Source organism: Rousettus aegyptiacus, unplaced genomic scaffold (assembly GCF_014176215.1).
Source record: "Rousettus aegyptiacus isolate mRouAeg1 unplaced genomic scaffold, mRouAeg1.p scaffold_m13_p_10, whole genome shotgun sequence".
NCBI classification, from domain to species: Eukaryota; Metazoa; Chordata; class Mammalia; order Chiroptera; family Pteropodidae; genus Rousettus; species Rousettus aegyptiacus.
The window spans coordinates 10,452,580-10,479,425 of NW_023416285.1; the positions used below are offsets into that span (position 1 = coordinate 10,452,580).

Below are 26,846 nucleotides of genomic sequence, written 5' to 3' on the forward strand. Positions count from 1 at the left end.
TTCAGTATGTTTAAATTTGTATATATGTTTATACATTTTAATAGTCTGAGAATATATAATAAACTTGTAATATTCTGACTTAAAAAAAGTAGAAGCAACCCAAATATTCATCAACTAATAACTGGATAAGCAAAATGTGATATGTCCATACCATGGAATATTATTTGGCCATAAAAAGAAATTAAATGCTGGTATATATAGATAGATATAGATATAGATATATAGATATAGACATGCTGATATAATATGCTGAGATATATATACACATATATACACACATATATATGTATATATATATATGTACGCACGCACGCGCGCACACACACACACACACTAAACATCAATGAATCTTGTAAAGATTTTGAAAAGTGAAGAAAGCCAGCCACAAAAGACCATATTTTGCGTGATTCCGTTTGTGTGAAATGTCCAGAATAGGAAACTCCATAGAGGCAGAAGGTAAATTAGTGGTTGCCAAGGACTGAGGCAGCAGATTGAGAGTGAGTCCTGATGGATATGAGGTTTTCGGGGGAGCTTGATGAATATGTTCTGGAATTAGATAGCAAGGATGGGTGCATAATTTTGTAAATATACTAAAAAACTCTGAATTGTACAATTTAAATGGGTGAACTTCATGGCATGTAAATTGAATACCAATTAGGTTTTCACTTGCAGAGCAAGTGAGTAGGAAAAAAATGGCCTAAAATGCTTTCTGGGGGAGGGGTAACAGCAAAAAAAAGTTTAAGAAACTTTGTTCTACAGATTACTCAATAAGCCGCTTTCGATTATCAAATGTTGGTTTTCTTTACTATGTGCTTCTTAATATATTTTATTTTGATCATTAAATTTTGAGTAAAATGAGAAAAACATTTCAATACAGTTGGCCTTCTGTATCCTCAGGTTCCTCATCTGTGAATTCAAACAACCTCAGGTCGAAAATATTAAAAAAACAGAAAATGTTACCTATTGCTGACGTGCACTGTGTGATTAAGCTTAAGATGGTTAGATCTGTACCGGCATGTACAGCCATTTTTCCCTGTCATTATCCCTTAAACAATGCAGTATAACAACTATTTATGAAGTATTTACATTGTATTAGGTATTCCATGTAATCTAGAGATGATTTAAAATATACAGGAGAGTGTGTGTAGGTTATATGTAAATACTACACCATTTTATATAAAGGATGTGAGAATCCATGGATTTTGGTACCCAAAGGGGACTTGGAACCAGTCCCCCATGGATATTGAAGGATAACTGTATTTACCACAAATATTTTGCTTTATGTGTCCTATGTTTTGCTTTAGGATAATCATTAAATAATATAATTCTTCATGAGAAGTAAAATTTAATCCCTTCCTGACTCTCGGTAATGAAATTCTTCTGTTTTTTATCTTTTTTTCCTAGGCGACTCAATAATAATGAATTCACAGTGTTGGAAGCTACCGGAATCTTCAAGAAACTTCCCCAATTACGTAAAATGTAAGCCGTGCATTAGCTATCTTTTTAAATTTCCATGGTGTTTTGTTAACGTTTTTCCCATTCCTGTGCAATTTATTTAGATTTCTTTGGAAATCGGAAAATATAAAAGAACCGTAGAAATGTCCATGCAATGACTACCAATGGCAAGAATTTAGGCTACTCTCTGAGGGGAACCAGAGGAATTGGCTTTTTTCTGTGTGTTTACTAGTGGAGGCCTGGCTTCTCGCTTTAAGTCAGCTGATCTGTCCTGTGGCCACAGCAGGAATCCAGCATCTAGGCACCTCGGTGAGGGGTCCAGGAATGTTTCGTAACTTCCTTTACTGTTTCCCTAACGATGCCGTTACTCCTCCTTCAGCACATCCATGTCAACTACTTGACTTTTTGCTTCATTAAACTTTCATTAGAAAATTAATGATTGCAAAACTGGCTCGATGACTCATCTGTGTTATTACATGTCCACAACTTGTATTTTAAAATAAGTTTGTAAGCTCAGCATTTTCAACAACACTGAAGACAGGACTTCACCCCCTTGAGGGGGAGGGAGGGAGCGACAAGACAGAGGCCAAGGGTGTAAGACCAGTGGAGCACCCTCCACGTATGAGGGAACCTCGGCCAGAGGAAAGGAGCATTCTTCTATGACATCTGTACTTTTAGATGGGAAACTGGCCCACAGTCACATAGACTGTAAGGGGCAGAGAAGACGGAAACTCCTTCTGTGCACTCGACTTTGATATTATAATATTGCCTTGCAAAGAATTTCTAATTGCTTAAATGTCCTTTGTCACTGATACTCACCGCTTTTTCTTTTTAGCTATAAGAAGCCTTTCACTTCAATATGTATTTATTGAGCAGCTAGTATGTCCAATGCTCTGAGAAAAATACAATGTTACATAAAAACGATCCTTTTTATATGAGCATTCCTAGTCTGGAAAAGTGTTACCTCAAGCGGATATTATTCCTCTCTGGGCAAACGTTGTATTTTGTAATACTGACAGTTAAGTTGGTTATTTTGACACATTATTCCATGAGAAGTTTAACTGGGAACAAACTCATTCAAATATATTTTTGAGACTATCTAAACACTAACACATGTTAGTCCATCTTTCTTTTAACTCAGTCACATCCTTTTAGTCATTAATTCATTCAACAGTTTAATCAGGGATATTTCTTTGAGAAGTTCCTTATTAAGTCCTGTGGTAAACAAAAGTTTATGCAACTTAGCAGCTGACCTCAAGAATTTTATGCTCCTAGGGACCCTTCCAGATCATTCTGACAATGATCAGGCTGCCATTTTTTGCCATAGCCTTTAGTATGTCACTTTGGCTCGATGGATTCAGGATATGGGATCTCTTCAGAGCCTTAGGAGTGCTGGGCAGTGAGGAGCTAGCAGATTGTGGAAGAAAGTGATCAAATATGTTGCACCAAGCCTTCATTGTCAGAAGGAAATTGTTTAAAAGCTTTTTTTTTTTTTTTTTAACAATTTTTATTTAGAAACTTTAGCAACAATAAGATCACAGACATTGAAGAGGGAGCTTTTGAAGGAGCATCTGGTGTGAATGAAATACTTCTCACAAGTAACCGTTTGGAAAATGTGCAGCATAAGATGTTCAAGGGATTGGAAAGCCTCAAAACTTTGTAAGTGTTCTCATTTGCATTGTGATCCTTCCACCACAGGATTGTAGTTCACTGTTCATTATAATCCTGGAGAGAGGATATAGATCCTACTCTTCCTCCCTCCCTCCCTCCCTCCCTCCCCATCCCCCCCCCACACACACACATACACACACACACATACATTTTGTGGATGCAGACACTCTCTTATTCTAATACTCCTGATTTCAGTATGTTACTTGCAAAAGATCAAGTCTCTCCTGGCTGTAGATTCCTCAACAAAAAAAGATCATATTTGACAAAAGGGGTGACCTAAAAATTGGAAGAGACACAAACCAAATGTTAAGCCTTTGAAAGATATGAGGGGAACTACTTGTCACTAAGCAGCAGCCCTTGGTGACTGCAGTGGAGAAGCCCAGGCTCCACTGTCTCCCCTAAACCCTCAGCCTCTCCACACCCCACACAGCCACAGCCAGGGGGAGTGAGAGCTGGGGAGTCTCTGGTCTGCTCTTTACCAGATGCAAAGGGAGAGGGCCTTCCCCCGGCTGGTGAGGATGTGTTACAGGCATCCCAAATGCAAACCCCACTAACAAACCTCTGCTGGAGGGAGAAGTGTGCTTCTTGGGGAATAGTCTGGATCCTAACCCTCCAGCAGGACCAGCCTGCCACGTACCGACCAGCCCCCAGGGGCTAACCTGGACATGTTATTTAAGTGTTCCCTCAGCTTTCTCATGAAGGAGATGCTGAGGAGTGTGTAGAAGGGAGGCAGAGAAGATAAGCCGCAGGTGGCTGCATCTCCTCCCCACCTCCTCCCCAAGCTCTCTCAGGTAACTCATGAAAACACAAATCCTGCAGCAAGCAGAAGGCTCCCTCCTTAGATGAAAGTCAGGGGACTGCATGTTACTGGAACCTTCTCCTCGGGCTGCCATAACAAGAAATTGCGGATTGGATGACCTAAACAACAGAATTCGTTTTCTGAGTTCTGGAGGCTAGAAGCCTACGATCAGCGGTCTGAGATGGCTGGGTTCTGGTGAGAATCCTTGGCCTTAGCTTGTAGACGGCTACCTCTCTGCTGTCATTACATGGCTTTTCCTCTGTGTGTTCTAGTGTCCCTTCCTCTTCTTATAAGGACACGTTATATCAGATTAGGTCCCTACCTGTGGGACCTCGTTTAACCTTATTTACCTCCCTAAAGGCCCTTTTTCCAAGGAGAGCCCTTGGGAGTTATGGCTTCAATGTAGGAACCTTTTTGAAAGTCACAATTCAGTCTATAACACCACCCCAAATTGTTTATCGAACTATTTCTTTGACTAGTCCCATTCACAGGACTCTCCTTTACCTCCTTTACCTCCATTATTTTTCTAGCAATATTTTTGTGCCCTTTATGTTTTGGCACCTGAGGCAGACACCCACTGGCTCTCTAATTAATCCCACTGTGTCACCACAAGCATAAGAGAGCATTTAGAGCCAAGCTCAGGGCTCAGGGTAGTGAAAAGCCTGAATGGGTTTACCTGGACACATCTAGTCCTCTCAGTGCTATCATTCAGCTCAGAGCTACAAAGATTTTGACAGGACATCCTGTTGCCCTTAAACTTCTTAAACCTTAGGGACTAGTAAACCTCTTAGTAACCTATATGCATATTTCTATGGGTCTTCAAATCCTCGATTGCCAGCAAAATGTGGTGCATATGTATGCTTACAGATGTTTCTAGTGACAGAAAGCAAAGCTTTCTTCAACTTCTCCCAGGGGTCTGTGACTCCAATGAGACCAAGTGCTCTTTATTATTTATGGCAGAGGACTATGCTGATAGAAATACTTTTCTGTTGTGCATTTATTTGTTCCCTAATGTAAAATGATGTCTTAATAGGAGGGCATCATCTTTTCTTCTTCTTATCTGTGACTTAGCAAAACGCAAAAGTTGGTATTTCTTATTTATGATAAGTTGGCATTTCTTATTTATGATAAGTCTAGAATTATAAAGGATTACTTGGTTGTTAATTTATTTTTGCTCTTTTTTTTCCACCCTGCAATCTTGTAGTAGGGGGGTCAACTCATGTTTAGAAAAATTAATGAAAACTGACTTTTCAGTAATGTGAGTAAGATTTGTAGCAGCCATTCATTTTGACGTGGATTTTTTAGAAGCCTTTTTTTCCTTTTCCAAGCCTCACAAATAAGCAGTTCAGACAAGAATTGAGAATTGCACCACAACTTGAGCAGTGATGACTAAATGACCACAGTGTTAATACTGTTAATGGCAATGACCGCCCCCCCCCAAAAGGGGTATTTTTTTCAAGAGAAACCCACTTCAACTTTATCATAAGCAATTGGGATATGTTTACTATTGCCTCTTTTTAAGTTCTGAACTTTAAACAATGAAGATTTTTCATAAATAAAGTAATCTGTGCATCTCTGTGGATGCTCAGTCCAGTTTACTCCCAGCTAGTGTTGACAGTGTGAGTTCCTGAGATGCCCTTTGTTCTGCTGTAGTTATTATTTCTTTTCTGCCATATTCTTTTCTGTCTAACCCCAAACGCAATACTACGGTGAATACACAAATCATAGGACTCTAAGGGCATAGAGAGCTGTAGGTGGACTTAGAACATTATATAACCATGCAAATGTAATTACAGCATCAAAGGAAAACATCTACCCTCATCAAATGGGGCTGTAGGTCCACGCAGAGGCTCGCCATGCTTTTCGTAACTTGAGTCTAATCATTGACAAATCTAAACATTTTATTTTTGCATGAGGTTCTTGGCACATAGCGGTAGCAATTCCTAATGACAAGAGAACATTCAGGACACAGTAATGAAAGCTACACATTCGCTAAGAGGGGCTGTTTTGGTCCTCAGATAGGCAGAATTGATTGCCTGATGCTTTACCTCTATAGCCATGTTCTCTTTTATTCCCTCAGGATGTTGAGAAGTAATCGCATAAGCTGTGTGGGGAATGACAGCTTCATAGGACTCAGTTCTGTGCGTTTGCTTTCTTTATATGATAATCAAATTACTACAATTGCACCGGGGGCATTTGATACTCTCCATTCTTTATCTACTCTGTAAGTATGGAAAAATAGTCTTCGTTTGTGTATTATGTGAGCCACCGTACTATATTTATTTTTTCATTGATAACATTTGAATGCATTATTAGGCATTTCAAAAAAATATAGTCAAGTATTCAGGTTTTCTTTTTTGTAAAAAAGACAAATTTGTTCACCTTAGATTTTAATTTTTCTAAAACTATCACCTTCCTGTTGTACATTAAAATTTAACAAAAAAAAAATCATAGTATTTTTAGTCCACGTTTTTAATAATAATGTGCTATGGCTTAATTGATAAATTTTAATTGTATTATAACAGAGTGTGTTGCAAATAAAAGAAATGTTACAGATTTTCCCCAGCCTTCTTACACTGGAGTCTTTCCCGTATAAGTATCATAAAAACAGAGCTGATAAGGTTATTGCCAACACGCTGTGCTCTAAAGGATCATTCACAGTGGCAGGAGCTGCGTTAGGATGACGAAACCAACAATAAAAGCTGTTCACTAGAGGGCATTTACTGCGACATTAGGAAAATACTGAAGAAATAGGTTGAGCCTGTCCAGGAGAATATTTTATGTCCAAGAATAAAGGATATTTGTAGGTCTATAGACAGAATTTAGGAAAAAAAAAAAAAATATATATATATATATATCCCTCTTCACACAATGTATTTAAGGCTTCTTGTATGTCTAAAAGGTATATAGAAAGCAATCTTTGAAATAATAAATCTTATAACCGATTTGATTTTCTAGTAATGGTGACATTTAAATATACTAATCTAACTCAAAAGGTAGTTAGAAAGAAAAAAAAAACATGCGACGTAGCTGAAGTCACTGAAGAAATTGTTTGAAGGAAGCATCCATCCATCAGGAAAGTGCTTAATCCTCTTTCCGCATAAAATGTAACATTTTACATGGAGTGACTAATTCGTGCATATTAAAGATGGCATGTTTATAAATAATGGGGTTGTCAATAGGTTTGTGCTGAAGTAGGGAGATGCCAGAAGTATGGAGATTTGTAGAAGTAAATTCATTTTTATAACTGGCGTTTAATCAACTCAGCTGTCAGTTTAGATGGGAAACCTGGTCTCTAGAGCAAATAAGAGATGGAAATCTTAGAATGACAAATTAATGAAATCGCTGTTGTCAGGTTAAACTCAATCATACAAGGTAATCAGCCTTCATCTTTCTGTTAACTTACTGCATTATCGGTGTAAGGAAGTCTGACAATAAGTCAGATCTCAGACAAGTTTAAATTATCTCTAAATGAGATATCTCCCAGGACCCACTGCATAAACTCTAAATTGCTACCTTCAGTTTATTTTTCCCATGAAATTATTTGAAGAATTCTTATGTGACAGTGTTGCTGTTACTTTATGTTTCACACGTAAATATTTTAGAAAAAAATGCATACCACATGTCGTGTGTGCCTGAATGTTAAGTAGAGCTGGGGGTGGGGAATACAAAGAATAAGAGGGAGCCATTGCCGCAGAAATGGCGTGGAGAAATGGTAGCATGGGGCTTCGAAAAGTAAGAACGTGAAACCGTGAACTCAACTCTGCATTGTTTGCATGTGGCGTTTAGAAATCTCTTGGCCAATCCCTTTAACTGTAATTGCTACCTGGCTTGGTTGGGAGAATGGCTCAGAAAGAAGAGAATTGTAACCGGAAATCCTCGATGTCAGAAACCATACTTCCTCAAAGAAATCCCCATCCAAGATGTGGCCATTCAAGACTTCACGTGTGATGACGGTAAGACAGCCTTGCCACATCTTCGGTTACCAGGCATCCAGGTGACCGTTCCGATGCCACAGGCACAACTCAACAGCGCACTAGTCCAAAGATAGCTCTTGAGCATCTTTAGCTTTGTTTTGTGGTTTTGCTATGTCGCATTTTAGCAATAGGACGCTTACTTTCTCATATTGCTCTTTCACATCCAAGTCTACTTTGTGTGTCTGAATGTTTTAGGTTTTCCAGTTTCCAACTGGTGGTCAGTGCTATGTTTATAGCTTCCTTTTAACATTTCCTTATTATCCTGAGCACCTCTTTTAGTAACTACCATTTCCAAATGAGAAAAAGCAATTGACTGCTAAAATAGTAATGCTAGTAAATCTAACAAAAAATAATAATTTCCACTTTTTAATGCACTCTATATATCATCCCATACGATTCGCATAATAGCCCTGTAAGGTAGGTAGAGCTGGTTCTGATATCATTGCCCGTGACTGGAGAGCTCATCTGGGTGCTGTATTTTAAAATGAGGAACCCATACAATTTTTGCTAAACGTTTTAAATTACTCTGTCCCTTTATGTCTCTTCATGTCTGTCTCCTTACAGTTTCTCTGTAATTCGGTGTACATTTAGAGATGCTAATTAAACTTATAATTTGCATAAATAACTAAACAAATAAAATAAGGACTCTAATTGTATTGATAATACAAACCAGAGATCACCTTCTGGAATTCTGCCTTAGGCCATCTGAAAACAGTACTAGATAAACCAGACGGTGTCAATTTGTCAACACTTCATGCCCTATACATCAGCAATTGTATGGTTCAAGATGTGTGCTTGTTACCTTAATTTAAAGGCAAAAAATCACCCCTACATCTTGAAAGCCACGAATCTGGGTTTTCCTGTTTCTTTTGCAACTTAGGAAATGACGACAACAGTTGCTCCCCGCTGTCTCGCTGTCCTACGGAATGCACCTGCCTAGACACAGTGGTCCGATGTAGCAACAAGGGCTTGAAGGTCTTGCCCAAAGGAATTCCAAGAGATGTCACTGAACTGTAAGTAAAGCTTGTCTCTTCCTTTTCTGAACAGTTAGTATTTCACGTACCAATGGACACAGACACCAAACAAATATTTTTGGAGTCCTGTTTGCCAAATACATGCTATGAGCCATTCATTTGTATCACGTAAAACCCTAAACAAATAATGTAGAAGCTAGTTCAGATACCCTTGGAAATGCAGGTCGTGTGTTTCTCTTTTTTTCACTGCAGGATTTATCAGTGCTTTTATTATGCTAAGGTACACTGTGAAGCTCCGAGAGAGGGTGATAAAATATAAGGCAGCTCTGTACTTATTAGTCTTTTTTTTCGTAAATTATCTTGCAAGACTAATGTCCCATCAAACACACTTTGGAAAATGTGTTCAGTTTATCTACAGTGTCTGGGACATTCCATATGGTTAATTATTTTTTACCACAATGTCCCTTGGGAGAATATCTCATCATATGGGATACATAACTATTTGGGAGATGGAAGAAGCTAGCATAGTCCTTACCCTTAAAAGGAGATACTGACCTTTGAATGGGAATCAGAGTCCTTTAGATTGTAAAGGATGTGAGGCCAATTATCCCAAATGTTTTCATAACTGATATTTAACTGCAACTTACCCTAGCCATAATATCTGGATACTAAGCACTCCCCTTCTCTTCCTTAGCTGTCTCATGCTATGTATACATGGAATGGAATAAATCAGATAATAGCTGCTTAAATAATAATGTGCACATGCTCCAATCCATTCCTTTATCTTGATACGAATGTGCCACATTTGAGTCATTTTGCCTCGTTTATTTTTTGTCTGTATGGAATCGTGTATCAAAAACCATTTAAGTCCAAATCTAATTCATACAAATGTGGACCTGCAATTCCTTCCAAATGAGCAGCTTCGATAACCTTTTGGCAACACAGAACATTCTTAATGAGATTTAAGAAGATGCCACGTTGGTTATCAAATTACGTGCAGTTCTGTGAATCCTAAGTTGGTCCTGAATTGAACACTTAGACAAAAAAAAAAAAAAAAAAAAGATGTGATCTTAGCACATGTTCACAGAAGGTCCCTTTTAAATTTGCATTGTTGTAAAGTGTTCAGTTTCTCTCTCATCAGTCATTAAGTAACTATAAGCACTACTTCGTGTGTGCATGTGTGTAATTAAATACTTAATTCTTACTTTAATGTGTATTTATTTCAGAAGATTACCCTCCATCCAGTGTTGAGAAGCTGGATGCCTGTAGAGTATTCTGTATGCAAAACACTGATGCTAACACTCAGCATAACATTCAAATCATCTGGGAGGGACAACCCCGTCTTCTGCCCCTTCAACTGGCTCGTCGTGCCTTAGCCTTTTTACTTGATTCCCATTAAATAATTTTAAACATTCTTTACTTATCAAAGTATATCTGAGAACCTGCTTGAGTCTATGCTATCTATATGTTTCTTCTTTCAGTCAAATCTTCATTTCCCTACAAATTTTTAAAAAGCCAATTTTTTTCTAAAGAAAATAGGCTGCAGAGATGAGGAAAATAACTCATCTCTTGTGAATTCTAGTTTTACCTCCCAGAGAGCTTATTCTTAGAACCATACCAAGTCAACAGGGTCCTTCTCTGCAGAATTATATGTGCATGTATTAGAAAAAAATTTCATGGGCTTATTATATTAAATTATTAAAGAATTTGGCAAAAATAAGAATGTATTGGTGGGCAGTTTAGGACAAATGGTATGTATTATTTTTAATCAGTTCCATATAATTTCTCTCTTAGGTTGTTTTACATATAAACAATCTTTCTGTTATGATATTTTCTGGAATTAAAGGAGAGTGCTGAGTGTATGGGGTTGTGCTGCCCTCTAGGGGCACCAAGGAATATTTAGCTAGAGGAAAGAACGGAGGCAGGAGAGAGGGATGGGAAGAGTCGGAAGATTTGAGTAGGCACAAGGAGTCATAACATACGCCCAACTCTTCGTCAGGTATTTATTACATGTTTTTGTAATGTGTGACTTTTCCGTAACTTTTTTTTCATTTTGAAATAGTCGAAAGAAATTGTTATCTTAGGCAATTTCTCAGTTACTTCTGCATCCAGCAAAAATACTAAACTCAACCCTGGATCTTGAGGCTGACCACAACAGGGGGGCAGTCATGTGCCCAGTGTGCCAGGACCGATTGTGGGCACTTCTGTAGCCAGATGATCCCAGTTACTGAAGGACATTCTTACCCCTCTCCATCTACATTCTGGGAAAGGATAGCCTTGGGAGGGGATGGAATTTATTACCTTTGTGTGCATGTGGCATTATGGATATAACTGTAGGCATTCTCGTACTTTCTTGTCTTGCCAGTTAGCTCATAGCCCATTTTCTGATTATTCTGCTGACTCTAATCAGAAATGGAAAATTTACTTACATGTGGTTATTTGATTATTACTTTTACTTATATGAGCTACATTGGTGCACTGGATAAATGTGCTTTTCTATGAAACCTCTGAAAATTAATATCCCCATGTCAATTGACAGTGGTAAAAACTACTTTTAAGGTATTATTAACTGAAATCTAATTATGTTTAATTCCCAAATATCTCCTTTAAACCATCCATCGTTGTTTACTAAGTATATTGATATGCGTTCAGGCAATGAAGAGTGGCTTGCCCTCAGTAACAAGGTTCTGCCAGTAGCAAATGCCTTTCATGGGACTGCCTCCACACAAACACAAGCAAACTGGAGTTTGACTAAAATTGTGGTTAGTTGAATGAACCTTCTTGCTGACGCAAAAAAAAAAAAAAAAAAAAAAAAAAAAAAAAAAAAAAAAGGTTGGATACATGCTTGCCTTCTTAGATAAACCACAAAGAACTGGACTCACCAGTCTCTCCTTGATTTTATAATTTAGCCTGAGTGATCCAGAAAAGAATTCTACTGGATTGGACAACTGTTTGTTTTGTTTTGTTTTGTTTTCCTCTTTTCTTCTCTTCAACAGCATCCCCAGCTAAAAACACAACATCTCAAAGTTAAAATTGGCAAGTGCTTCCTTGCCTCAATTAAGAATGAAATATTGTTCAACTACTTTATGATACAGTACTGCTACTTTGAAAACGCTATTATTGTTTCCTTGTTTTTAGGTATCTGGATGGGAACCAATTTACACTGGTTCCTAAGGAACTCTCTAACTACAAACACTTAACACTCATGTAAGTAATGTATTATAGGTGTCTGTCTTTGATGTCTTCTTCTATTTAATGAAAATGGGGATAGCAAGTGGCAGACGATGTAGTGAACCTCTCAGCTAATAGGAATCGTTGACGGTTTGTTGCTTCCCTCCCTGCGCATCGTAATTCTGGATCACCAGCTACATCCTACTGTGCATCAGTCAAGCAGTGATGTGTCTTTGAAAACGGTCCCCCTGAATGCAAAGTGCAAATACAATTACATGTTCATGTCAGAGAATTACAGAATTGCAGCAAATCGTGTACTTCTACTGATGCTGAATATGGGCTATTTTATGACAAGCCAAGGAGAGATAGAAAACAGTATTTTTATTCTTAACTTTAAGCAGAAGATGGTACATGGTAATAGTCTTACCGAAAGTATATTATAGATCTAATTAGTTACGTTTGATTTTCTTATATAATAAATAAATTGTGAATTAAGTTATGGGCCTTGAGTATTAAAATTCATTGTGTAAAATCCATATTTACTTATATATTATTTAAGTAAACTTGACAAAGATGTTGACATTCAGTATAAATTTCAAAACATTGATTTTTTTTTTTTTTTAGTTTGGTTTGATGTCCTCCTAAAATAACATCATTTTTTCATTAATGTATGTAAACAAATTTATTTTTTACCAATTTTAAGTTTTATATACAAGTACATTTAAGCATACAAATATTTTATTCTAGTTATGTGCATAGTATTTTAAAAAATATATAACCTTAGTACATATAATGTCACATTTAGAGTAGACTTGTTGGTAATTGATAAAACTCATAAAACAAAATGTAGCAATGATAGTGAATATAAAGGAAAATACTTCATCATTCATTTCAGTCTATCTGATTTTAGAGTAAATATGACTGGCTTAGAAGGCAGATTTCTAGTACGCCTATAATAAAGAAGTTTATTCCTAATTAGTGAATTCAAGAAACTAGGTAGTAGAAAATGTTACATTTCTCAAGCAAACTTTATAATAAACTAGATAGGTAGAAGTTAGTTAAAATTATGTTGATTATTTTCAGTGTTTCTTAAAAGTATGAGAAAATCAAACACTTTTGTAGAGAAAGTATAGGACTGTTTAAATGACAAATGATTAAATTAACAAAAAAAAAGAGACTATCCTCTAAGATGTCTTGTTCCGCTTCTAGTCATTTATTTAATAGCAGCAAGAAGTGATTACATACATTTTGTTTTGTTAAATAAAGCATTAAATTGCTCTAATTTCCAAAGGGTCATTTAATCAGAATTAGGTCATTTGTGGGACAGCTTGTGATTATTTAAAAACAATCTGGAAATGAAAAATGAGAATTGGTAGATCTACAAATGGTTTACCAAAGAGTCATTATACAATCATAGGCAAGTAACTTTTGCTAGTATATATTTACTTTTTAAATTTAGGTATAGTACTTCGGCAGTTAAGAAGATGAATATTAAAGCTTCTATAACATTCCTACCATTTTTACAATTTTATTGGTCCATTTTACTGATGTTTTGGTACTTTAATAAAGGAAGGAATAATCAGCTTTTCTGACCTTTTATCAATTCATATATTTTGCTTCAGAATAATTTAGCAAATATAAGTACACACACATAAATGAACATAAATTACGACCTATAATTTTCCATTTATTCATGACTTTATAAATTTGGCATTTTGCTTTAGAAAAATATTAGTGAATAGATGCATATTCCCTAACGTGTGTCACATGGTCATATATATATATTTTCTAAATTTTTAAAAAACATTTTCTAAAGTAAAATGCAAAAATTGTATATACTATATATACATGTTATATATTATTATATTGCATTATATATTATATGTATATACCATTATTTTATATATATATATGTATAACATAAACTACATATATAAGAAAAACAAGATCCAGTTCCCTGAATATAAATTACAACCCAAATACAAAGTACTCATAAATAGCCAATTAGCATTGGTAAAAAATCCACATCTCTCATTTACTTACCATTCGTTAAACAGATATTTACTTAGGACCTACTATGTGCTAGTGACGTTGTCAAGGGCAAAATTTTTAATTATGCCACTTTTTTAATTATGGCATTGCTAATGTCATTAAATGAGGGATTCTTTCAGTTATCAAATGTGGCTGTGTGTATTAGTGAGCTTATGTATTCATGAAGATAGAGTGTTTGTAACTGATGGAACCTTCAAAAACAAAGGCTCATGTCTCACCCAAAACGTGTGCCCGTGGTAAATGGCCTGCACATATCTTCACTCTGGGACCGGCAACAGGTGCTGGGCCTGGGGAACATCACAGTCTCTCAGAGAGAAAAGGAAGAAGAAAATGGGAAAAGTGAGCTCACTCTCAAGCCTTTATTCTGAACCAAAACAGCTCCAGGGCCCACACTTCACTGGCCCAGGCAAGGCATGTGGTCACTTCTAATTCCCACAGCCCGGGGCAACACGGTAGTTCTGAGTAACATCACAGTCTGCCCCAGAAGGTTGCTCCATGTTTCGTTATTTTTAAATAAAAGATGACTGCTAACGAGGCTGCTGTAACTGTGAACTAAAAGACCTTCTTTCGCTATGAATCACTGACATTTCAACTTCTGCAGTGACAGTAGACTTCATTTTCTTCTTTTTCTCTTTTAGAGACTTAAGTAACAACCGGATAAGCACTCTTTCTAACCAGAGTTTCAGCAACATGACCCAGCTCCTCACCTTGTGAGTACGAAAGTATAGTACCGAGCTTTTATTAATTCACTGGACAAAATGTGTTTTCTGTGTCTTAGACCTTCCTGTTAAACAAGGCAGATGAAGTCTCTGCCCTCAAGGAACGTACATACTTTTTGGGAGAAAAAGACAAAACCTCAATAAGCCAACAAATACAGACATTATATGAGAGTGTTGGGTTCTGTAAAAGAAACAAGAATAATGTATGTTTGTGGTGGGGTTAGGAGAGAGCCTTAAGCAGACTTCTGGGGAAAGTCACTTAAGGAAGGCATAGTTGAGGCCTCGGCATCCAGCAGGAGTAGAAAACATTCTGGACCGAGTTTACGAAACGAACGTGTTGAGTTAGTGAAACAACACAAATACTTTTTAAAATATTATGCATCGATATTCTCAACTTATAAGATGTTAAAATAACCCCTTTAAAACTGCTTTATTTTTAAAAATGGCATTTGGCCACTTTGTGATATTTGAGTAAAACAAATTGGCTTGTGTGTGCTTTCAGAATTCTTAGTTACAACCGTCTGCGATGTATTCCTCCTCAAACCTTCTATGGATTGAAGTCTCTTCGATTACTGTAAGCATCTAATGTTCAACAAAATACTTTTTTTCCCCCCCTCAAGGATCGAGTTTTTGGTTTCTATTTAATGATTTAACTGCTTTGTCAATTCTTGAGTATTTTTGGATATATACTTTAGGGTTCACTGCAAATTTGGAAATAGGAGAATTATATCTTATTGCATCATTGTTCAAGAGCTGTAATTCAGAGAATATAATCTTCTCTTCTGTAATACTTGTTGAAGTCATTTATTTGATACTATATAATATTCAGGTGTATGTTTTATATAGATTTAACTAATTTTGAAAGAAATGGAGGGAGTTTTAATTTCCGTGCAGATTATATAATAAATAAACTTTATATGAAATAAAACAGGCTCCTCAATCCCAATAGCCTCCCCTAGAATTTACCGTTAAACAGTTTGTTCTCTTCTGCCCCTCGTTTGTATGCATTTGTGTTTATATGATGACATACGTATGCCCCTGGCTTTGTAAATTTTTAAAACCGTAAAGAGGATTTGGTCTCGCTCTGCCACCTCTTTACTATCATTTATTTGTTCTACTTCCAAATTTTTGCTACTCTGTGCAGCAGTTCTAAAGAGCATCCTACACATTTTGTCTTGGTGCAAATGTGCTAGCGATTTGTGGTGGGAAGTTACTGTCAAAAATATTGAAAGAATACCAAAATAACCATCAAGTTGTCCTTTAAACAAGATTTTGCCAATTTACGAATTTATTTTTTCCACCAACTATTTAATACAGTACCTGTTTTGAAACACTCCTGCAAATATTGAATATTATTAATGCTTTCGGTTTTGTCATGTGACAGATGGAACATTATTTCCCATGTCTATTAATTTGCAATTCCAATTACTAGAGCATTTGAGTATATTTTATTTGTTTACTGAGCATTTGTGTTGTTTAATCTATGAGTCTGATCATATCATTTCCCATTTCCTATTGGATACTTTGTCTTTTTATTATTAGCATAAATATCTTTATGCATGTATTATTTGACTCAAAGTTTGAAAGTCTTTTCACAAAGGAATTATTCCTTGTATCTTATATATGTTGCAAATATTTCCCATTCTGTTCCTTATATGTAATCTTTTATATTATGAATATATTTTAGATAGTCAAAAATTTGTCACTCCTTTTAATTATGGTTTCTAAGTTTTATATAGTGGTTTTGAAAGCTTTCTCTGTCACATTTATAAAAAGAAGAAAAAAGCTCTTCTCTATTTTCTTTTACTACATTTGTTTTATTTTTGCATTTAACTCTTTGATCTAGAATATATTTTATGCATATGATGTGAGGTAGCAACTAACTTTTTGTTTTCTGAAATAGATCCCCACTTGTACCAAAACTATTTATTGACTAGAACATCTTGGCTACACTGATTTAAAATGCTTATTATAAACTGAAGTTTCATACATGCATATGAATTTTTCTGAACTCTCTGAATTATAGGAAATTTAATTTTACTTTTTCTTGCTCTCAGCTCTTTACATGGAAATGACATTTCTGTTGTGCCCGAGGGTGCTTTCAATGATCTTTCTGCGTTATCGCATCTGTGAGTACCTAGTCCATGTTGTGGGTTTAGTGTCGATCTGTCCTCGGCCAGTGGGTTTGAAACACGTCATCCTCTGCCACCCCCTTTATTGTCACATCGTAAGATGTGATTAGTTCTATCTTTAAAAATAAAGATTGTCAATATAGATATGGTGGCCTCAACAAGATAGCCCGAATTTATTCTTCTGGCCATTCCTTCCCATTACTTGAATTTTCTGTGCTTAGCTAAAAGTGTCTCTTCTTACAAATGTGGTTTCTCCAACTTCCTAGTAGTCTATGCCTTATCTCTCAGTGTTCTCTGAGAGATATTGGTTCTGCCCAAATCCTGCTTTTTTTAGGTCACATCCCAAGTATCACCTCTTCCATGAAGTCTATCCTGATTTGCTCGAACTGGATTCATTTATTGAGCAGATTTACTCAGCATCAACTATGGCACCATGCAAAAGTAGATTAGACAGGGTTCAAGACTTTATAGTGTGGTAGAGGGAAATAGTCAAACTCTCATCTTGGGTGCTATATATATATATATATTTTTTTAATTTATATTTATATTCTCTCTCTCATGTAGCCTGCTTGTATCTCCAAATTGCCTGGAAGTATGATAAAACAATTTAAAAATATGTGATAAATTGGGTCCAAAAAATCTCAGTTGGGTCAAATTCCATTATTACATGATTTGTAGTTCTATTATTAAGACCATGGCAGAACTAGAAGGAAGTTCAGGGGACAATCCTAGAACCCAGAGCCTCTTACATCAGGCTGACTTGGTGTCACCTGGGGGCAGTTATGTGCGTTGGCTTAAATTCGGTGTCAGTTGGCTCTCAGTTTTCCCAAGGAGCTTGCCTTACCTATTCGCTCTTGGCTTTGCCTTCCCCTTTAAAACCCACCTAACCCCAAGAAGAAAAGACATTTAGAAAAATTGGGAAAGGCGGATGGGCAGAGGATAGCAGCTCATAGTCTGTCAATCATGCCGGACATGAATTTGCCTTATGGGGGCTGTGTGATCAATGCAGGGTTTTGCACGTCTGACTGGTGCTTACAGTTAATATTCCTTCTACTAAACTATTAGGTTCCAGGAGATGAGACTTCCATCTTTTCATACTTGAGCCCCAGCACCTACCTCAAAGTCAATGTCAGAGCCACTCCTCTAAAAACTCCAGGGATGTCATTTGCCCGAGATACATTGTTAATTAAACCAGAAGTTCAGGGCTGAGAGACTGTGGTACCATCTGGCAGAGACTGCAGCATAAAGAAGGATGTGGCCATCTATCCACCCATGTTAGGGCAATGGATCACAAAAGGCTGCATGGGAAAGGTGTTGCTTGAGCTAAGTAGAGCTCCCCTTTATCTGACCAATCCCACTAACAGTGAGAGTAATTTGAATCTTCTTTGTCATGTGTCCTGTTTGGTCATGTATTCCATTTATGCATTTGTCTTTTACTCCTCAGGTTATAAAAAGCCCTGTCCTATTCACATTTTCCACTGTGTCCCCTGACATAGCAAGGACCAAGTAAATGTCAGTAAAAATGAGATCAAATTACTCAAAGACATAATTTTGCTCATTTTTAATTTAGAAGAAGGGTTAGAATCTGGCATATATATGGGCATAAAATTTACTACACTCCAGTTCTTGGTTAGAGTTGGGCATTAAAACAACTAAACTACTATAATATAAAGTATTACTGTTTTACAAACTTATTTTGGGGGTGTTCTGATTGAGGATTAAGGCTGGTATTGCCTTGACTATAGACCTAAAAACACTACTAATCTGACGTTAGTTATAAATCAGAATTAATCAGTTTTTAAATATCATTTTATGTATTTTATGTATTTTGTGCTCAGATATGGCAGTTTTATGAACCCATTGGTTAACTTCTTTGACCTCAGTTTCTTAATCTGTAAAATGGGCTAATAATATCGCCCTCAGAGAGTTGCTAGTTTGCATAAAATGAGGTAATTCACATAAATAAATGGCTTAGCACAGTTCTTGCATGTTGTAATGATGCAATAAATGTTAACTAGCATCTTGAGTACTTTTCCTATTGCTACTACTGCTTGTGTGAATAGGAACCAAAGTTCTAAAATGAAAGACTTTATAAAGGGACAGACATCCAACAACACTCTAAATCAGCTCAGGGAACTAACTACATGCATCTTTATGACCTCACACACTTTCTTAGCTTCGCGCCTTTGTACTTTGGATTTTTTTCACTCTGAAAAAGTCTTCCCAGCCTTTTCCACCTACGTGACTCTCAATACTTACACATTTTTAGCCAACAGTCCCCTAGGAAAGTTACCCTCTTTTCACAGTCATCTTGTAAATTCTTCTGGTAGAGCACTTCTAAATGAAATCCATTCGCACATATGAGTATATATTAATCTGCTTTGCAGAGGAGTCTTCCTGTGTAGCAGTTAAAAATAATGTGGTTTTCATGTTTGGGTCCCAAGAATCTGCCACAGTGATTGACTTCTCATTAAATAGTTGGTGAATGAAGGAAGTATTAACCTGCACTGAGAGTGCGCTTACACCCAGTATAAACGTGTTCCTGCAAATATAAGACAACCTTTTTAATTCTGATAAGTGTGAACACTAGTGCCAACTCACTTAATCTCAGTTGCACTAATTCAGGAAAATGGGTAATCCCCATGTCTCCATTTTCTTTGAAATTGTTTTCACTAATAAATCCATAGGGATGTTCTACAGAGCATCTTTTGGAGTTATGTTTCCCTTAGGAAATAACAATAATCTCATACGTGTGTGTGTCTGTATGTGTGTGTGCTGTGCACACGATGTCCTTTTCGGTGGTGTTTTCCAGAGCAATCGGAGCCAACCCTCTCTACTGCGACTGTAATATGCAGTGGTTATCCGACTGGGTGAAGTCGGAATATAAAGAACCGGGAATCGCTCGTTGTGCTGGTCCCGGAGAAATGGCAGATAAACTGTTACTCACAACTCCCTCCAAAAAATTTACATGTCAAGGTAAGGCTTTTAATTATTCGTATTTCTATCAATAAAAATTCACTGTATTAATTTCAAAAGAAAAAATAATAATTTGCCACTGGACTTCAAAGGTGTAGCCGAAAAGCACCGGTAACTAATTGCTGTTTCCACCTGTGCTTGGACGAGACAGGGTGCTTAGTTACCTGAGTAAGGAATTACTCAGGAGCCCAAGTAATGAATTGGGCTTTTCAAATAAATTGCAGAAATAGTCTACTGGAAATGCCTACCTTTTCTTTAAAACGCATGAAGAATAGAGTACACAATTTCTAGAAATTCCTCTTATAGCCTCTAACAAGTGAAATATTTTGCTTTTGCCTCGTCTGAACATGTGCCCTGCTCTTAGGGCTGCCAGGGCCCTGCGGCTTCCTGCTGCCAGGTAAGGAGATGTGAGCCCCCCTGCGTGCCGGGCCAAACCTTCCGACCTACCTCGTGTCCCGCCATCTTCCTGTGTTAGCGTGGGTCTTTCTTCTTTGTTCATTTCCTCTTTTTAACCCTCTTTGTTTTTTGTACTTGTGAATTCGAAGTAGTGTCTTAGGAACAAATATTTTCTTCTCTTAATATATGGCTAGCATAGAAAATGTAAAGAATAGGAAAATATAAACCATGAGAAACATTTTATTTCTGCAAGAACTAAAATGATTATCATTAATCACAACACCTAGAGATAACCCCTATTAAATTTGTTTTGTCTGTCTATCCACAGTCACTAATCAAATACATGAATTTAGGTTACTTACCAAAAGTGGGATAGAAGGTTACTATTATTCTTAATTTGTAGATTTTCAAGAGGGCCATTCATGTTTATGAAACATTTTATGAAATAAACTAAATCCTAGGTATCATGGAGCATAGCCAAGTTTATGCTATGGCCTGGCCTTCCAAGGCTTGCAAACCTAGCTGAAAACATAAGCTTTCAACGTTTGGACATTTACATAGGGAAAACGCATTTAAGGAGGTAATGTCGTGAAGTGGAACCATGGCCTGAGTGCTGAAGCCCAGCCTGTATTAGCCTGGGCTGAATGCCAGCCTTACTTTTCAATAGTTATGTAACTTTAGTTTAATAGTTTAGCCAGTCTGTGCCTCAGTTTCCTCATATGTAAGCACCCACAATGATAGACAATAAAAGGGTTTGGTTGGATGAGTTTTTATATGTGGAATCAAAAAAAAAAAAAAAGCTGATTTATAGAAACAAAGAATAGAAAGGTAGTTAGTTACCAGTGAATGTTAAATGTTATTTTAAATTTAAATGTAGATAGAACAGTTGCTGCAACAGGACCTAGGAGAAAGGGAAATGGGGAGCTGTAGATTAAAGGGTTCAAACTTTCAGTTACAAGAAAAAGCTCTGAGGATGGAATGTACAGCATGGTGGCTTAAGTTCATAATACGGTTTCGCGTACTTGAAATTTGCTAAGAGTAGATCTTGAATGTTTTCACGACACACAGAAGGTAGCTGTGGGAGATGATAGATGTGTTAATCTTGGCGATCATTCCACTAAATATATATATATATATATATATATATATATATATATATATATATATATATATATATCAAATCATCGCTTTAAATATATACCATTGTATTTGTCAACTATTCCTCGATAAAGGTGGAAAAGAAGATTAGTAAAATTAATATATGTAAAACATGTTACCTTACACATTAGAGCACCCAACCTAGGTTAACTATTAATTTTATTATTATAACTTTTCAAAACCCAACAAAAATGATGTGGGATTCTCTACGATTTATTGGTTAAAGAAAGAATTTTCAAAAACTGTATTCCCTCCAAACATTTTGAACCTGGCATCTAATGCTTTTTTCCATAACTATAAATGGTAGCAAAATGTCATTTGTGGTGCATTGCAAAGTTTGACATTTTAAAACAAAACTCTTCTATTATTTTTTTAAATGTATTTGGCAGAATCTAAATATTAACAGCTAATTTTAAAAGAGACAAAAACAAGATCTTCTTTAATATTTTACACTGTCCTTTTTCCTTGAACTCCTGTTTTTCTCCTTGAATTCCTATTTCCAGTACCTCAGAGAATTGTGTCATTCTTTGTTACAAAAAATGTATGTATCATTTAAATTTTTTAAATTTCCTGCCACTAAAAATCTGTGTGTTTTAAAATTTTTCTTTGAATTGAATTATTTTCATTAATTCACAAAGATTGATTGGGACACCATTCATAGTGAACAGCATAATTTTTTATCCACATTTTAACATTTTTACTAAAAATTGAAAGTAGAATTTTATTGGAAATGCCTCTCTGGGATAATGTGCATTGATTGCAAGAGGCTTTGCAAATAACCAGTATTTTAAAGTATTCTTTTATGACCTAAGATGTTTTCTTAGGGCGGAGCCTCACGGTGAACGTCTGGTGGTAAACTGAGAGAGACACCAGTCTTTATAAAGTCATGTGATTGTTCAAAGGAAGGAGAAACTGGTAAAAAAGTTTAGTCAAAAAAGTTAAGCACGGTAGTAGGCAGGATGGTTTTAGAAAGATTGTGTGGGGAAGTTGAGAAACTGCACATTGATTCTATTACACGTCTCTGTGCCCAAGGATGCACTTACATCATTTTGAAAAATGCTAGTGATTATCTATATCTCTAAAAGGTCAGAGCTCTCTGGAGTTTTTTCAAAATATTTTATGATAACGCAAATTTGAGAAAAGCCGGATACTTATATTCCATTCTTAGGGCATCTTACTTCACATTAATTTATTAAATGTTCCCAGAGTCCAAACGCATGCATGCGTACGTGCACACTCTCATACACAAATGTCTTTTTAACTCAAGATTTGTCGAAGTCTGTCCTGCCTTATAGGACTTTCTGCAGTGATGGGGACTGTCGGTATCTGCAGTCTCCCCTCTGGAAGCCACCAGCCACGTGTTGTTGTTGAGCACTCAAAATTTGTCAAATGCAACTTGGGAACTGAATTTTAAATTTTATGTAAATTTCGATGTAAGTAGAACAGTCGCTACCAGGGCTCAGAGGAATCACGTGGAGGTCCAGTGCTGCAGACGTGCCCCCGCCAGCTGTTTGGACAAGCGGGCAAGTGTGAGGACGGTGCTGCAGGTGGGCAGAAGCGCAGGTGCAGAGTGCGCTGGAGGGAAGGGCAGGATGGGCCAGGAAGTGGGTGTGCTGACACTTGCTAATTGACAGATGGTGGCAGGCCCTAGCTCTCTCAGCTCAGTGGCGGCAATTTAGCTTAATATTCTCTGAGTTACCAAATCAATAGATTACATCTGTTTCAAGGTGTACCCTAAACCGGATAGCAAGCCACATGGGTGTAACCCGGTGGGCAAGCAGTATAGATGTTCGGAACTCAACAAATATAATGTAGTTGCATTTAGCAAACTTTAGTATTTACTCAGTTTCTCTATACCTTAATATAATTTTAGAGCGATGGCAGGTACTGAAACTCTTAATGACCTTTGTCAGCATTCGTCTCAGCATTTGTCAAATTATTGTGAGATTTCATTATCTTAAGACTCTGCTAGTTTAAGATTAATAATTCAGACTGGATCTCTACCAATATTACTACTACTACTACTAATAATAATAATATAATAATATAAAAATAATAATAATGATGACATAAAAAGAACAACAACTAATTTGTGTTAAGCAGTTTGCATTGTGTTGAGAATTTTACAAATACTTATCTCTCTTAATTTTTGCATAATTCTCTTAGTAGGCACTGTTATTTCCCCACTTGAGAGATGAAAATATTGTAATTTAGGGAAATTAAGTAATTAATTCAAAATCCCTCAGCTGCCAAGTGAAGGAGCCAGAAGTAGAACCCTGACTCTCTGACCATACAGCTTGCCTCTCAAGTTTACTTTCTGATTTTCAATAAAAATATTCTTAAAACAAATTATCAGTATAAATGATTGCCACCCTACTATTGAAACATACTTAAGAAATGAAAGACATGTACCTCTCTCACACACTTTACTAGACATATTTTCTTATAATAAATGGCTTGGTATAAGGCAGGTTATCCTAATCTATTAATTAAAATAATTCACTCCAGGAAATCTGAGTACTGTGTTTCAGAGCTTACATACCTTATGAACTTAAAAGCAATAAAATGAAGCTTCTTTAAATATTTTATAATTTGTGTTTTTTATATTTTAATGTAACTTTTCCCATAATCATGCCAGTTTAATGTGTTTTATTTTATGTGTTTTATTTTTGAAATTACATATTTACAAATCTTAGGATTTATATACTCCTAAAATTTGTAAATATGTAATTTCAAATGACAGCAGGAAGATGAATATTATTTATTTGAAGACATGTTTACATAACTATATTTAAATACAATTTAAAGGTTTTCTCTGTTAGGAAAGGCTGTGCTATTACTTTGAGTAATTAATTCTTTCAAAACAATTTTCAGTCTATATTTTTCAAAGTATTTTTTTATAGTGTAATCTCATAGTTTCAGTAGACAACAGAAATAAATGAACCGATGAAACAGATTATCAGAGCATATTTAATTAACACCCAGATTAGAACATTCTTGAGTGGGAAGCAGGTGTTAGTGACTTGTCTTTATAAGCCACATGTCCCATCCTCGTCTTTTAATATCAGATGAAATGAGAATGATTAAGCATTCCACAATAAAGCAGAGGTTTTTGTCCCATCCAGGTTTTCATTGAGAAAGTCAGCATGGAATGCAGAATAGCACTAATTTCTAATGTTCTCAATTCGGGAAGATTTAGCTATTCAAACAACTCACTTTTTTCAATTTAATTTGACAAACATTTATTAAACACTTAAATGTTCAAGGAAAGAGCTGTCTAATGGAAATGAACTATATATTCATTCTTTCATCCAACAAATATTATGTGACTTCCTGTTAAGCACCAGGCACAATTCCAAAGTGCTAAGAACACAACAATAAACAAGGCAGAAAACGCACAACCCTGTCCTCATAGTGCTGATAGTCTACCGATAGATATATTTGAGTAGATAATTCCGAATCAATATGGAGGTTTGGTGATTGAAAAAAAAATAGATATATGATATTAATAATATTCACACCAAACAATTATGTAATTGCAGCCGAGACCCCCAGGTCTGTCAGACCATCAGAAGGTTCTTACAGTGAGTCAAGTGGAACTGAGAATGGAACACAGAAAAGGAGGAGGCGCCCCAATGGGCACGCGTGGAGAGGCAGGGACATGGTCTCCGGGTACTCAGTTACTTCTCTGGGAAGGGCCAGCCAAAACGGTCAAAGGCCTCTTTTAGATATCCCAAGATGTTCGCCGGTTTACCGCCACATGGTTGATCTCTACCTCTGATTTCATATGTTAAAAATATTCTGGATTCTGCAATCCCTGAGGAAAATTCCACAGCTTTCAGCAATGTTTCAACATTGTTACATTGTCATTTGCCTCAGCAAGATCAACATCTTCTTTTTTTGGGGGGGGGGGTGTTCTTAACAAGCTTGAGGTGTTTTGTTTTATGTCTCAAATTTATTGGTTGGCATTACCTTTAGTTATTAAGTAAAGTATTGAGACAATTAGATAATTTACCTTGAATTAGAAAGAATGAAAAATTCACTAGTTAGATAAGCTTTAAAGTAGTATTTGAATTTTTTTTTATTTTTTTACATTTTCAGATTTAGCATCACTATCACGTAATTATAATTTTGAAATAACTTTAGCTTTTTGGAATTAAGATTTGCGCACCAGCTAAAGCAAATATTCAAACTTGTATATAGTTATGTTCCAAAACGTTATCTTTAAAAAACAAATGACGATTATTTTTTTATTATACTTCTTAAATCTTAAAACACTTAAATTTTAGCTGACATTTATTTTAATACATCATGAGAACCAATAATTAGTATTCTGTTCTTAAATATTTTATATCTATATTTCTATGATTCAATAATTCCATACAATAATTGTTGCTATTTTCTATTTAAATGTGACTCAAGAAATTCATTTACTGGCCTAAGGTCACATTTGTATGTAGAAAGTGGCCAATCCAGGTGATCCCAGAGGCGTGCCATCCAGCCTTCGTGGTTTTGTTTAACCATTTATATAATGCAGATTTATACCCTCAGTCACCTGGTGACCATCTCCATTCCTCTAGAGAAATCATAAGGACACCAGCATCTTCCATCTTGCCAATTTCAATGGCTTCTCTTCTCTCTTTTCATCTTAAATACTGGTACCCACTGTTCCTTCTCGTACATTCTGTTTGCCTCTTTCTTCATCTCTATGTTGATGCCTCTTACTGACTCTTTAATATTGACATGTGTGATGTTCTCTCCATATTAAACGAATTGCTTTCAACTCCATGGCTTTAGCTATCTAGCCGTGACTACTCTTATGAACTTCAGATTTACATTTCCACTCACTGAGTGAATTCTTCCCTCTTAATGGCATGCAGAAACTTAAAACACATTTTTCAAAACATACATTTCTGTTACCCACATCCTCTCATGACTATGTTCTGTACTTGATACAGATATGTCTCTACTACTGAACTACTGAAGTTTTTCTAGAAACTTGAACATTTCATGGCTTTGAACTCTCAAAACTTAGCCTGGTGTCTGTAGTCGATCCTCAATAAATATTTGATAAATGAATGTAACTATGATGGAATGTTAAAATATGTGACTGATAGTCATGCTTAAGAAATGTAATAACGTCATATTAAGTAGAATACATAATCTTTGGTTTTAAATAAAAACCTCCTCTTAGTTAATTATGCCCAACCTCAAATATTTCCTATGCTTTTTTCCGAGTTGTCTTCGATATACTATACCTCTGACTTTTTACAAGAGCAGTGCTAGAAGATTTTATTATTTGACTTGTGTTTCCAAGGGATGCCAGAAAGAAGGCAGACTCTGGGGTAGAGTTAGAAATTTGTGTC

General features: G+C 36.1%; 1 protein-coding gene across 6 annotated transcripts in view; it reads left to right on the forward strand.

The window, feature by feature from the left end:
• Nucleotides 1-26,846, forward strand: part of SLIT2 (slit guidance ligand 2) — a 321,586-nt gene that overhangs the window by 243,700 nt on the left and 51,040 nt on the right. For all 6 annotated transcript variants that reach the window (XM_016121248.2, XM_016121250.2, XM_016121252.2 and 3 more), the window contains 10 exons: nucleotides 1,405-1,479; nucleotides 2,971-3,114; nucleotides 6,006-6,149; nucleotides 7,715-7,881; nucleotides 8,783-8,915; nucleotides 12,015-12,083; nucleotides 14,738-14,809; nucleotides 15,321-15,392; nucleotides 16,876-16,947; nucleotides 19,763-19,926. In XM_016121248.2, the coding sequence (XP_015976734.1) occupies nucleotides 1,405-1,479; nucleotides 2,971-3,114; nucleotides 6,006-6,149; nucleotides 7,715-7,881; nucleotides 8,783-8,915; nucleotides 12,015-12,083; nucleotides 14,738-14,809; nucleotides 15,321-15,392; nucleotides 16,876-16,947; nucleotides 19,763-19,926 (1,112 nt within the window). The remainder of the gene's footprint in view (nucleotides 1-1,404; nucleotides 1,480-2,970; nucleotides 3,115-6,005; nucleotides 6,150-7,714; nucleotides 7,882-8,782; nucleotides 8,916-12,014; nucleotides 12,084-14,737; nucleotides 14,810-15,320; nucleotides 15,393-16,875; nucleotides 16,948-19,762; nucleotides 19,927-26,846) is intronic.